This window comes from Myxocyprinus asiaticus, chromosome 40, assembly GCF_019703515.2.
Source record: "Myxocyprinus asiaticus isolate MX2 ecotype Aquarium Trade chromosome 40, UBuf_Myxa_2, whole genome shotgun sequence".
Lineage (NCBI taxonomy): Eukaryota > Metazoa > Chordata > Actinopteri > Cypriniformes > Catostomidae > Myxocyprinus > Myxocyprinus asiaticus.
In genome coordinates, this window is record NC_059383.1 from 2634981 (window position 1) to 2648780 (window position 13800).

At 38.4% G+C, this 13800-nt stretch overlaps 1 protein-coding gene across 2 annotated transcripts in view; it reads left to right on the plus strand.

Moving 5' to 3' along the window:
* LOC127430641 (rap guanine nucleotide exchange factor 6-like) overlaps positions 1 to 13800 on the plus strand; it is a 194494-nt gene that overhangs the window by 36429 nt on the left and 144265 nt on the right. The window contains exons 2-4 of one of the 2 annotated variants that reach the window (XM_051680548.1): positions 8202 to 8272; positions 9144 to 9200; positions 12475 to 12558. In XM_051680548.1, coding sequence (XP_051536508.1) covers positions 8202 to 8272; positions 9144 to 9200; positions 12475 to 12558 — 212 coding nt within the window. Of the gene's footprint in view, positions 1 to 1308; positions 1313 to 8201; positions 8273 to 9143; positions 9201 to 12474; positions 12559 to 13800 lie in introns of those variants that run through there. The other variant, XM_051680554.1, reaches the window with a different exon arrangement.

The window sequence follows — 13800 nt, forward strand, 5'->3', positions numbered from 1 at the left end:
TTGTGATTTAAGGCCAACATTAGTTAGCTCTAAGATAACAAGTTCAGTTAGAGTAAAGGCATGGCATTGCTTGCTTGTAGTAATTTTCAGCAGTCTCTCTCACACATGGTGACTGTCATCAACATAGCTTACCACAATAGAAATGTTTTCACTTCCAATTTGTTCTTTTGTTCCGTCAAATTGTTTACCATGAATCACCATCTTCTTCACAATTTCCTCTGACAATCTCACTCATGAAAGATGGGATTTGGTTCTGAATATCATGGGACATACGCTGTATGTGGCATTAAGTGGAAATGTGCTGAATGCTTTTGCAAATGATTTGTCTTTATTCAGCGTGTACTCCAACGTGGCTAATAAAGATCACCATTTTATCTCCCATAGAGTCCACAGCATCTAAACTCCCTTGCAAAGGAAGCTCGTTCACAGCAATAAACAACAAAATGCCCACTATCCCTGACATATACATGCTGTTTCTTCCAAATTTCTCCATATTCACTAGTGTGTACATTTCTTTACCCATTGCACTTCCACAAAATTGTGCATTTTAAATGCTCCTTACAAGATTCATGCTTCCCAAATCCTTTAGTGTTGTCATTCGCATGTTTCCAGTTTGACTTGCTTTGTCAGAATTTGCATTTGATGCTCAATTTCCTACTCGGATAGCAAAAGGCTGCATTTGCTTTACAGGAGTATTCGAGCACTCACTGTTCATATACCAGGCACTGCAATAGGGTATCTACAATGTGAATTAGCACTCGCTGATATACGCTAATATAGACAACATCTGTAGCACAAATGGTGCAGGATGTGTTAAACAATGAAGATTGATTGAGTTTCTTCAAATCCCTAACCCTCAGTATTTGAGCAGTAGTGGTGGGTCTTGCCTTAACAAACACCACTAAATAATCTTTTCCATATACAGCGATCACATAAGTGTTATAAAGGCTCTTTTGACGCTGAATGAAAGCTAACGGTCATGAGTAGATGTTGTTCTCTGTTTTGAGGGTAAAGTGTTCAGAAACTGCTCCAACACTGTTTGTTCAGTTGTCCACATCTCTGAATGGTTGTTTTGTTGTGAAGTACACAATGTATGCTCTGTTCGTGTTGTAAGAGTTCATGAAGTGTTGTGCAGTGGTATTGAGTGTGTGTGTGTCGTATAGGGTGGCAGTAGCAGCGCAGCTTAAAGGAGCGACTGTTTCCTTATGTTTTACTTATTGTCTATTTTGTTTGACAACATATGTAATTTCTTTATACGTTATATTTTGTTAAGAACATATACAACTTTACATTTCCTTGCAGCATCAATACAGTGCGATATTGTCCTAAAGGAATTTGGTGGGTGTTGTGCGAGTTATTTTGTTATGAACTCCTTATTAGTGTTATTTGAGGTTATTTTTCATTGTGTATTATATAATGATGCATATTTCAGTGTCAGAATTCATTTTAAGGGGCTTTATTTGCCCCCTGGAATTGATTTCCAGCTCCAGTCCTTTATAAGGGCTTTATCAGTAGGGCTGAACGATTAACACATAACTAAGCCTAGCATTACATCTTATGAAATATATAAAATGTTAGATAGCAATGTATTTCACTAAAATGCCCCCACATTTTAAGTATCAGCAGCATTTTTATCACTTTTGGTGGCATTTTTGCCTTGAGCCCTGGTTAAATTGTATCACTGGTGTAGCCTAATTTAGCCGAAGGCACTGAGAGGATCTGGATTAGATTCTTATAATGTGGAACAACACACTTTATATCATTAAACAAGAAATCACCCTTAAAGCTCTTTCTTCACTAACATCATGGCTAGTGGTCGACCAATACTTGTTTTTTAATGGCCGATGCCGATATCCAGAGGGCAGGGTGGCCTATAGGCTGATACAATGTCGATATATCACACAGTTTAATATAGTAAATAAGTTATATTAATAAACTTGTATTATATTTAATTATCTTCAAAAAATAATATTGTTTTTTAAATGGTAGATAGTAGTTTCTTCTGATTTCTGTTTAGGCATCCAATTTTAGTAATTTATTTCTGCATGAAGAAATTGTTAATATATTAGAAAGAAGGAAATGACAGTATACACAGTAGTCCAGGAACAATGGATGGCATTTGCGCATTACCAATCACATTTTCTTATAAAAGACCCAATGAAACCAATTGTACATACAGTACACAGTGAACATTTACTCATAGTGCATGTGAGGATCCAGCGAGAGCAGCAGCAATCTACTGAGAGTTTAAATGCCGTGGATAACCTGTTTGGATTATCACAGACTGACCATCATGATTTGTAAATTATTAGAAGAACATTTGATCCTTATCCTGAAGTTTTTGATTCTGGCTGATAGAATACGCGCTTCAGAAGAAAGATATTAGATGAGCGCTGGATGGGAAGAAAACTTGCAGACAGTATATGATAGAAGTTTTGTTTGATTGATGTTTGCCTTTTTAACAATTGAATTGACATACAGGGAACTATTGAGTAGAGAGATGGAGAAGGAAACAGGTGAGCACTTTAACACGTCATGGCACTAATATGCGGACTGTTTAAATGAGATGGTGTTGACTGTTATTTTAGTAACACAATGATAAGTAACAACAAAATGATCTGTGATTGGTTGTTTACATGTCTCAGACGCTCCTTCACAAGCAAGCAGTCAATTCTCTCCACCCTCGTGGCCTTAAGAAACCAAATGGCCTCGGCGATATATTGGTTGACCACTAATCATGGCAACATATTCTTATCACTCTTTAAGGAAATTTTTACTATTTACAAGTATTTAAATGTATATGTAGCTAAAACTGCACTCTCTCAAAAGGGTCATGAAAAACTAAACCATGTTTTTCTAGATGTTATCACATATGTATGTGCTGCCTATTATGTAAGGCAATGATAGTAAGCATTCATTTTAATCTAATGGGAAAGTGGTACATTTTGGTAATTTTTTCGGCCATTTTATTCTTCCTGGTTTGAAATCAACGCTGAGAATATGTCACGTGGATGTGACAAGTAAATGTCACGTGTATGTGTAACACTAGTTTTCAACATACGCATCATTGGTTTCTCTTGAAATTATTCATGAGACAAGCACTTTCTCAGCCAGTCGGTGGTGTTGGTTGCGAATATAAATTTGTGTGATCCTAAAGTTCAAGAGAGCTGCATGTTTTCCACTGTAAAGCTGACAGAGCGCTATGCCCTTCATCAAGAAACGACACTTTTGAAATGTGTGTGGATTCTGGGTTTATGAACAACCGGAATGATTGGAGCTTGTTTGAAAAACGTGGTTAGCATTACAAACACCATTTATTCCTACAGTGAGTGTGATCAAACCACTTACTGTATACTTGTTAATCAGTGTTGCAGTTTATAACAGTCTCAGAAGTTTCGATATTTTACCCAGTCCTAATAACCAAAAAATGTCATGTTTCAAAACAGTAACATTTCTGTTTATGTTTGCTGCCACCTAGAGCTCTAGATGCAGCATCACACAAAAACAGAACTTCTCATTTATCGATGTCATTGTAAAAATGATTTGTAATTAGCTAAACGAATTAAATGAACAATTCAAAATAATGTTATGTATGTAGTGCTAACTTTCAATAGTCAATATGTATATATATATATATTGGGGATGTGCACTACGACTAATTTGACTGTCGTTTAAACAGAAGTTTTGTAACCGACTAGTCGACTAGTCTCAAGAGAAACCAACCTTCAGAAAACAGTAAAAAAAAATAAAAAAATGTATGCGACCCATTTAAAATACTTAATCTATTCCAAATCTGATGCTAAATTCCACTGAAAAGGGGCATTTATCTGCAACGTGCTCGCCTTGAATTATAATCATTGTACATGAAATATAGAACATGACACGCATTCACTGAATCAACATTAGTGAATATTTAATAGACATATTTATTGAAAACGATTGAATGAATAGTGCAGGATCAATGGAACAACAATTAAAAGCCTGTTCTAAACGGAAATCACCAAGTGAAAGTTACTTAACATATTAAAACAGTCAGGACATTGACGAAAATAATTAACAGGTAAGCCAAATCTATGAGAGAGAAAAAAATGTGCTGAAAAGTCATGCGTATTTCACGACGTGCAGTCGAACATTAACCCTTGATCTAATATGACAGCTGTTCGGTAAAGAACATCAAACAATAACAGTTACGATGTTATAAAAAAAATAAAATAATAAAAATTTTAAAAAAGTAGCTATAGGATAGAAAACATTAGGCCTGTGATGTAGCCTGCAATAAACCTAATGTATTCTAAACATGACATGCACACAGAATAAAAGATTTAACACGTTAAGCAGTCGACACATCGTTGAAAATAGCCTTCTTAATCAGCAGATGAAAATAATGGCATACCTAGTCTAAAACAGTTATTTTCTAGGCTACTTACTCGAAAGCATACATTTTTTGATGAGTACAATTAACCCGTCGACATGGTCCGGTGAAAGACAGGACTTGACTCACCTGAGGCGATTATCCTGCACTTGAAAAAGCCCGCTCAGCGGGAAAATAACGTACAAGCATGCACAGATTTAAAGAACACTCAAATGTTAAAACATCCTTAGGGACTTTCAAACGTTTGGAAAGCCGATTCCCACACCACCGAAGTGTTTTCATTACTACTTTGCTGAGTTTGCTTGAGTAGCGAGAGGACATTTTCCTGCGTGCGCCGCGAGTGAGAGAGGGAAGAAGCACGTGCAGCCTGAGGTGAAATTAAACTCTGTATCTGCTCCAGATATCCTCTTTCTTTAAATAATATTTGTATTATTAATTCCATTTAAAATATGTAACATTAATATGACAGTAATTTAAGTGCAGCCTCTGTAAAAATATAAAGCCAAACGTAAATGTGTAAAAATTATTATCAGTTTAATGCGGAGAAATATTAACCGCCTAGTAATTCCAGTGTCGACTAGCAGCATCAGAACCGTTTCGTCGACTAGTTGACTAGTCTCACACATCCCTAATATATATACATACAACAGTTAGTTCCGGTCCTCGAATCTGATTGGACGAGAGACATTCCATGAGCACTGATGGTCTGATACCATCAGCACTTCGACGCTTCACTGTGTGTGTATCACTCCGCTTGTGTTCGTGCCGTTCTAAACTAAAGTGTAAGAGCAGTGCAGATGTGTTAAGAGCTACGGTCTGTCTTTTTTTTTTTTTTTTTTACATGTATTTTTTTGACATTACATATTTTAGCCAGCAGGTGGTGGCAAAAGATAATTTTTGTGTGTAATATGAGCCAGTTAGGTCACGTGAAGTGTATCCGCGTTAGCCAGTGTTTACATACAGCACTATATGATCGCTTGTATTACTACTACTAAAGCTAGGAAATAGCTTTAAATGGCTTTAAACTAACAACTTCAGCATTAAGGCTCATCACAGCTGAGAGACACAACAGACTGATTAATTACACAAACTCAAGGTGCTTACCTCTTACTGGAGTTTCCACATTGGATACACACTGTTTAAAATGGAGGACATTGCAATTTCTATAGTGATCGACTCTTGCGCACCGGCTACCGCGAAATAGGTAGAATTACCCCCGCTTGGACCGCTACTTTTCCACTGAGAAAGCTGATCATCAGAAAGCTGACAGCATCTCTGCTTGGGAGTGGCAACAGGTGATTGCACATGCTCTCTCTCTCTCTCTCTCTCTCTCTCTCTCTCTCTCTCTCTCTCTCTCTCTCTCTCTCTCACTCACTCACTCACTCACTCACTCACTCACACACACACACACACACACACACACACACACACACACACATCCATTCTTGTTTATCCAGTAACTTGTTAGAAACCGCACAAGCCCTGATACTATTTCTGAAGTGACATTTTTGAATTACAAAGGAAGGCTTGGACGCATCATTTGGTTTGAACCAGCAACGGCAGATTCTGATCTGCCGCGTAATAAAGTAGTTCCATTTACAAATGTGTTTTTATGACCGTACTCAGTTTTTCTTAATTTTTAAAAATGTACTTGTTCATTGAACTGTTGTATTTAAGCAATATCACATGCGCAATCGTGATATATGGCCCTAAATCAACACAGCTGTGATTACCTACAGCACTCGGCCTGCGGCCAAATCACAGCAGTGCTGATGTAGGACCATATAGCACTCTTGCTCTTGTGATACTGCTTAAACTGAAGAACATCACTGGACCCTTTCTAGATCCCCTTCAGTTTGCTTAGAGCAAGCAGGTCTGTGGATGATGCAGTCAAAATGGGATTGCATCATATCCTGCAACATCTGGACAGACCAGTGACATATGCAAGGATCCTTTTTGTGGACTTCAGTTCGGCTTTCAACACCATCATCCCAGCTATACTCCAGAATAAATTACATCAACTCTCTGTTCTTATGTCTATCTGTAAGTGGATTACCAGCTTTCTGATGGACAGGCAGCAGCTTGTGAGACAGGGGATACTCACTTCCAGCACCTGTACAATCAGCACTGGTGCCCCCCAGGGATGTGTGCTCTCCCCACTACTCTTCTCCCACTACACCAATGACTGCATCGCCAAGGACCCCTCTGTCAAGCTCCTGAAGTTTGCAGATGACACCACTGTCATCGGCCTCATCCGAGATGACGATGAGTCTGCATACAGAAGGGAGGTTGAACAGCTGGCTGTCTGGTGCAGTCAAAACAACCTTGAGCTGAACACGCTCAAAACGGTGGAGATCATTGTGGACTTTCGGAGAAACACCCCAACACTGACTCCCCTCACCATTCTAAACAGTCATTCAGGTTCCTGGGCACTACCATCTCACAGGACCTGAAGTGGGAGACACACATTGACTCCATTGTGAAAAAGGCCCAGCAGAGGTTGTACTTCCTTCGCCAGCTGAGGAAGTTCAACCTGCCACAGGTGCTGCTGATACAGTTTTACTCAGCGGTCATTGAGTCTGTCCACTGCACTTCAATAACTGTCTGGTTTGGTTCAGCTACGAAATCAGACATCAGAAGACTACAAAGGACAGTGCAGACTGCTGAGAGGATTATTGGTTGCCCCCTGCCCCCCCTTCAAGAACTATACACTTCCAGAGTGAGGAAAAAGGCTGGAAAAATTACTCTGGACCCCACTCACCCTGCCCACTACTTTTTTGAACTGTTGCCTTCTGGCCGACGCTTCAGAGCTCTGAGCACCAGAACCGTCAGGCACAGGAACAGTTTTTTCCCTCAGGCTATCCATCTCATGAACAGTTAAATTGCCCCATTGAGCAATAACTATGTGCAATACACAGTTTAGTCTTTCTTATATTTATCCAACACATCCAGCCTCTTCTGCCATTTCATTCCTTTGAAAAAAACTAAAAAACGAAACATTTGCACTGTACATAACAGATTATTTTAGATTTGATTGTATTTAGATGTGTATGTGTGTATGTATGTATGTGTGTGTCTGTACGTATGTGTATAATTAGTTTTATTTTTTATTTTTTATTATTATCTATGTCTTGCTGCTGTTTTTATATTGTTTTTGTATTGTTGTACACTGGAAGCTCCTGTCACCAAGACAAATTACTTGTATGTGTAAGCATACTTGGCAATAAAGCTGATTCTGATTCTGTGTCCATTGTGTTCATTCCTTTTTGTTTCTAAATTGAAAAAACAAATTTTAACTTCCAAAGAAATATGCCAAAACTGGATAAAGGCTTAAAAACGAGAGCAAAAAACATGAGAAATTCTGCCAATTTTTGCCTGCCTTCTGTGTTGGTTTTTCACTGTTCCTGCTGACCAGGCTTACTATTCCAGAGCCTCTACCAAAAAGGTGATTAGCACATGAACTGAAACGCAGGACTTCCATTCCTACACTCTCCATATTGAGCACTGTGATTTCGCCCATTCATTTTTGGGCGAGTGCTCTGTCTCCTTTCCCTTATACTGTCCAGTTGAATCCAGGTAACTCTATCGCCCTCTATTGAGTTTTGATACTGCCACAGTAAATATGTTTAATGTGCTTTCAGTGTGTTGGTCAATCATTTGCATACTTGCTTAGAGTTTCTGCTCTAATCTGAGAGTTTGTGCAGGTGTTTTTTTTTTATTTTTAATATGAAGGCGACAGCTGGAAACCAACTTCATGTGAATTTAGGAGCTGTGCTCAGCAGTGTTTATGAGTCCGTGGATGTTCTGATGTTTGTGTTTTCTTCTCCAGGATCTGAACATCATCTACACTCACCTGTACCACATGGATGTGCTATCTCACCTCAGAGAACACCAGCTAAGGTGAGACTGACTTCAGTCCACATCATCTTTGATCACCAGCACCTTCTTCTGTTAGTAACTGATATGAAATCAAACCAGCATTAATGGCTGTCACTGTCAGACTAGACATATTCATCAGTCTCAAGTCTTTCAAGGCCAAGTCAAACTTGAATCTTGCATCTTATGCCATGTTCCTGATGTGAGAATTGAAGGTGGGAATACCTGAATACCAGTTGAAATTCCCCACAAAGCATTCCAGCCTATCATACATGACAGTCAAGTGTACAAACCATGAGATGGCACCATGACTCATTGAGAAAATGAATTGTTCTGATGCCAATTATGGCAAAATCATAATGTCTGGAGCACACCATTATTCTTTTGGCAGGTCTCAAGTCTTGAGTCACGTCCAAACTAATTTTTAAATATTTTTTAAAAACACGCTTACGCCTCTGTCCACGAGAGACTCACTTTATTCTAAAGTTGTGCCGCTATATGTAGAGATTTCTCATTCGCAAGTCTCACATTTGGACTCCAAGACAAGTCTCGGGTCTTAAGTCATTTTTTGTGACTTGAATATGACTCAAGTCTGAGTGTCAGACCCAAGTTGCCATAAAATCATGTTTTAGATCCATTTGGATTCACTTAGACCTTTTATGGGATTATTTCACAGCAGCAAGTGAGTTTAAATGCTTGTTTATAGATGTTGTGTTGCAAACAGGATTTCATTGAGTAAATTTGTTGAATTAAACTGGATGTGTGCCCGACCTAGTGTTCTGATCAGTACTGTAGTTCTTGGCAGTTACTGGAGGTGTACAGCAGATAAAACACTCTCACACACATCAGCTGCTGCATCATCACACTTTCAGTACAGCTACTTCTGTCTTTATAGGTCCATGTGCATGACGGCGAGGTATGAACACTATGGAGCTAACCGTGTTCTCTTCTAGTAAGTAAACCCTCTGCATTACCTGCTTTACTGAGTGTCTTTTACAGTGTTCATTAGGACATTTATCTGTCACCATGTACATTTGATTAATCACACACACAGATCTTAGAGATAGTTCACCCAAAAATGAAAATGATGTCTTCATTACTCACCCTGATGTTGTTCCAAACCTGTATGACTTGCTTTCTTTTGTGAAACCCAAAAGGAGATGTCAGGCAGAATGTTAGACTTTCATTGAATGGGGAGAAGATGCAATGAAAGTGAACGGTAACTGAGGCTAACATAGTCTAACAACTCCTTTTGTGTTCCAAGGAAGAAAATCATTTAACAGTTTAAGTAACTGTTAATTGAAGATTGCTGTGTTTTATCAAACCACTATTACTACCATTTCCTAAAAGCAAAAAGCCACTTGATTCCATGCATTCTTCATTTAGAGCTCAATGTCTGTTTTAAACTACATGAAGACCAGTCAGTACTGAGTCTCATGAGCCTTAACATTACTGTACACCTTTTTCTACACTGTTTACAGAGTTCACACAAGGTTGTTGAAGTGCTTAAAGTGCCTAAATTTAGCTTTTAGAAATTTAAGTACTGGAATACCTGGAAAATCGCCTTTAAACAGACCATTTCTTCTGTGTAATGTATATCCATCAAAGATGAGATCCTGCATGCCATTTATTTGGGAACAGGACTACACTGGTCTTGCTTTGTCTCGCACTGTAGATTTAGAAGCGGTGTTGCTCCCTGCTGAATAGTAATGCAGGAAACACTGTCAGGGTGTTTTAGTTCAGTTTTCTGTTCACATCCCTGGAAGAATGCATATTTAATAACTGCTAATGAAACTGAACATCGTGGAAATCATTCGGTTCCGGTATTGTAGGCTAATGCAATCATTACCACATAATTTATGTGTGTGGTGATGGGTAATTAAAACTTATTCGTACATCCACATGAAATCAGAGAGTTGTCTTCCCTTCTTCCCGATGGCATGAACGGTCCTGAACATTGCCTACATCCTGCTTCTAGATTTACAGAAAACTGAGGCTATCAATGAGCAGTGGAAAGAATGACCCTTAGCAAGTTGTCTAAACATCTGTGACCTTACTGACTGTAGGCCTACAGAGCCCTCTTTAGGATAAAACTGGAACGTGTTACATTACTTTGATAGCTGACACAGACATTGATAGGGAAAAGCACTTGCTAGAGTTCGAAAGGGCAAATAGAAAATTTACCCACATTGGGCACTTGGCGAGTGTTAATTTTGGACCTTGGTTGGCTGTATTACACCATTTACAACTAATAAACAACCCTCAGTTGACATTTTACCTGGAAATTAGGGGCTCTATTTCAAAGCGCAGCGCTATGCGCAACAACTGTATGCAAGGTCTTATCCAATTTTCGTGAGAGCGCTAATTCTAATCGCAGTTTTCGTGTCAGCGCAAGTGGCCATGGGTGGAAGTTTTTGCGCTTCTGTGGGTGTATGCACGCAAACTGTGGGTGTATTGTATGTTAATGAAGTGGCACAAAGTGCAATTCGCTATTTTCCTGAGAAATAGGTTGTTGCGCTTAGACATTTGAGAACCATGGCTGTGTCTCATTTGTAAGGCTGCATGCTAGGTAGGATACGTCCTTTGAAGGCTGCAGTATACCGAGTGTCCTCCTTTAAACAAATCTCATTTAAACGAGACGGTCTTCGTAGGACGAACAAAAATGGAACAGAACATGGTTGCTATGACAGCACGCCACTCTTTAATAAGCGGGAGCGCTTTGAGTGAGAAGGGAACAAAGTCCCTCTAGAAGGGAATGTATGAGGTACATTTTAGGAGAGTTATAATGATGTAAAGAGAAAAGAAAATAGATTTTACATGTGTAGTTTTAGTCTAATACTTTATTTTAATTATATATTAATATAATTATACATATTATATACTCTGCACCCATCTACTGAGGTACTTCAACTTGGGAATTAACATTCCTTGCGTTTGAACATCATATTTACGGGCAAATTGGCGTCATTTTCTTTAGACATTTCCGTTGAAGCAAAGAATTGTGGGTTGTAAGTGCCCACGAAGGATACACCTCATGCATCCTCCGAATTCCCATGAAAGAAGGTCACATTTGAAGGCTGCATTCGAAGTGTCCTACTCGCTTTTATGAAACGAGACAGCCTCGATGACGTATGCGGCCGACAAATGCGACCTCCGGAGGACGCAGCCTTCCAAACGATACACAGCCCATGTCTTAACTCAGCGCAAAGTTTAAACTCTGTTCCTGCATTTGCAGTTTGGATATTCCACCAGCAGGTGGTAATAAAGTTCATGTCCAAACTCTGTTTGTCAGTAGATGAAAATGATTAATAATACTTACACTACATTCTCTGTAATTTAACGGAGCCTACATCCAAATTCTGATGAGAATCACACTTTCCATGTGTATAAAAGTTGCGTCACTGTCATAGAAATATGCCCGACAATCGTCAAGGACACATTTTAATGCACAAAATAATGTAATTTTCAATTCTTCTAATTCATTGCATACAGTCCATTTACACTACCAACTTCTAATGAATGTGCTGTCTTGGTTTATATTGCTGGTGCTTGAGGGAATTAACTATATAATAGGATGCAGATGGTGGAATTGAATAATAACCGGAGAAAACCTCAGAATTAAATTGCACTTACTCCAGCTGATTTCACCATACCTACTTGCTTTTAGACATACTTGCACGAAAATACCAAAATTTCATGGCCATGCCTAATGACTTTGCACTTATGACTAATTGCATAGCGCTGCGCTTAATGCTAGCACTCTTAAAATAGGCACTTAAAGCTCACATGTGTCCAAATGTTCACTGACACTTCCAGGTTTGGACCACTGGTGGCAGTGGTTAGAATTTCAGTAAGCACAGACCGATTTCAGCTGAAGAACTTTCAACCTACTGTTACCGGATTCACAGCGTGATCAGTCTGGGAAAAAAATCACTGTAATGCACACCTCTCGTGGCTTTTTGCTTTACCTAAGACAGACAGTGTTGTTTTTTTTTTTTTTTTTTTTTAAGAGCTTGTGATGTGCTTGGCTTGGAGTTAAAGTCAACCTCTTCATTTCATGCCATGCTTTTTGTCAGAGCGCTGAAGAGAGCTCAGGAGAAGAGGGTTCTTAAATATGCAGGTGTTAACATGGCATTATTACACATGAATGGTTGATTGAGTTTTAATGACTGTATGAGAGGCGGGATGAGCTGATGTTGATGTCGTCTCCTGCGTTTCTCTTTCAGTGCTGACAGCATCTCCACGTGCTGGTACATCCTGCTCACAGGCTCAGTGTTTGTGAAGGAGCACATGTATCTGGCCCGATGCTGGTATGTACCACCTCACATGACTTGCCACATATAGACAGAGGGTAAGTTAGAGTGGAGTCCAAAAGTGTGAGTTCACACTAATAAATCTGAGATTGTTTTTTTTTTTTTTTTTTTTTTTTTGAATATTTTACAGTAAAATAAATGTTATGCATATAATGAAAAAAAAATATTTAAGATTGTGCACTATTTGTAGGTCACTAATCAAATATAAGGAAATCTGCAACCTGATCTGAATTACATTACTGTACTTACATTTTTGCAAACTGAGTTATGCGTGGCTTATTGTATGTATTGCTGTAGTGTTCTGGTCAATTGAACACTGTAGGTGCTACAACAACGACTTCAATCACTTTCACTCAAGTAAACAACAGACTAGCAGTTTTCAAACTCTTGCTTAATGAGATCACCCAAAAATGAAAATTCTCTCATCATTTACTCACCCTCATGCAATCCCAGATGTGTATGACTTTCTTTCTTCAACAGAACACAAATGAAGATTTTTAGAAGAATATTTCAGCTCTGTAGGTACATAAAATGCGAGTGAATGATGACCAGACCTTTGTAGCTCCAAAAATCACATAAAGGAAACATAAAAGTAATCAATACAACTCCAGTGGTTAAGTCTATATATTCAGAAGCGATATAATAGATGTGGGTGAGAAACAGATCAATATTAATCAAAGTCCTTTTTTTTTTTACTCTAAATCTCCACTTTCACTTTTACATCTGAAAGTCACATGTGGTGCCTGTTTAGTTTCACTTTTACATATGAGTTAAAGTATTCTAAACTGCTTTATTGACCTAACTTCACTTACAGCTTTAATCTGCTTTCCCTTTCATCATACTGTACACTAGAGTTGTGTGGGGTGAGGGTAGGTTAAGCACGATCTGCTATGATGTCACTTTCGTGTTGCATTTTAGGAGATAGAGCTGCCTAAAGCTTACATATGAGTAGGCTCATATGAGAGTTACATTTAGAACAAATGTAATATACATGTACATAAAAAACGAACATACATTTCCAATAAAAATTCACATTTTGTCCCATTGAAATGCCCATTTGACAGTAAAGCATTGATTTTGAAATGTTGTAACAATACTGATATTACAAAAGTAATTTGTAAAACGATAACACTTTTTAAAACATTTTTTTTATGTGTAGCTAAATTAAAATACAGCGGGAATGAGTTAGAAATTCTTTCACGGTTTCCTTTCATCAGGAGCTTACTGATTAAAATAGTC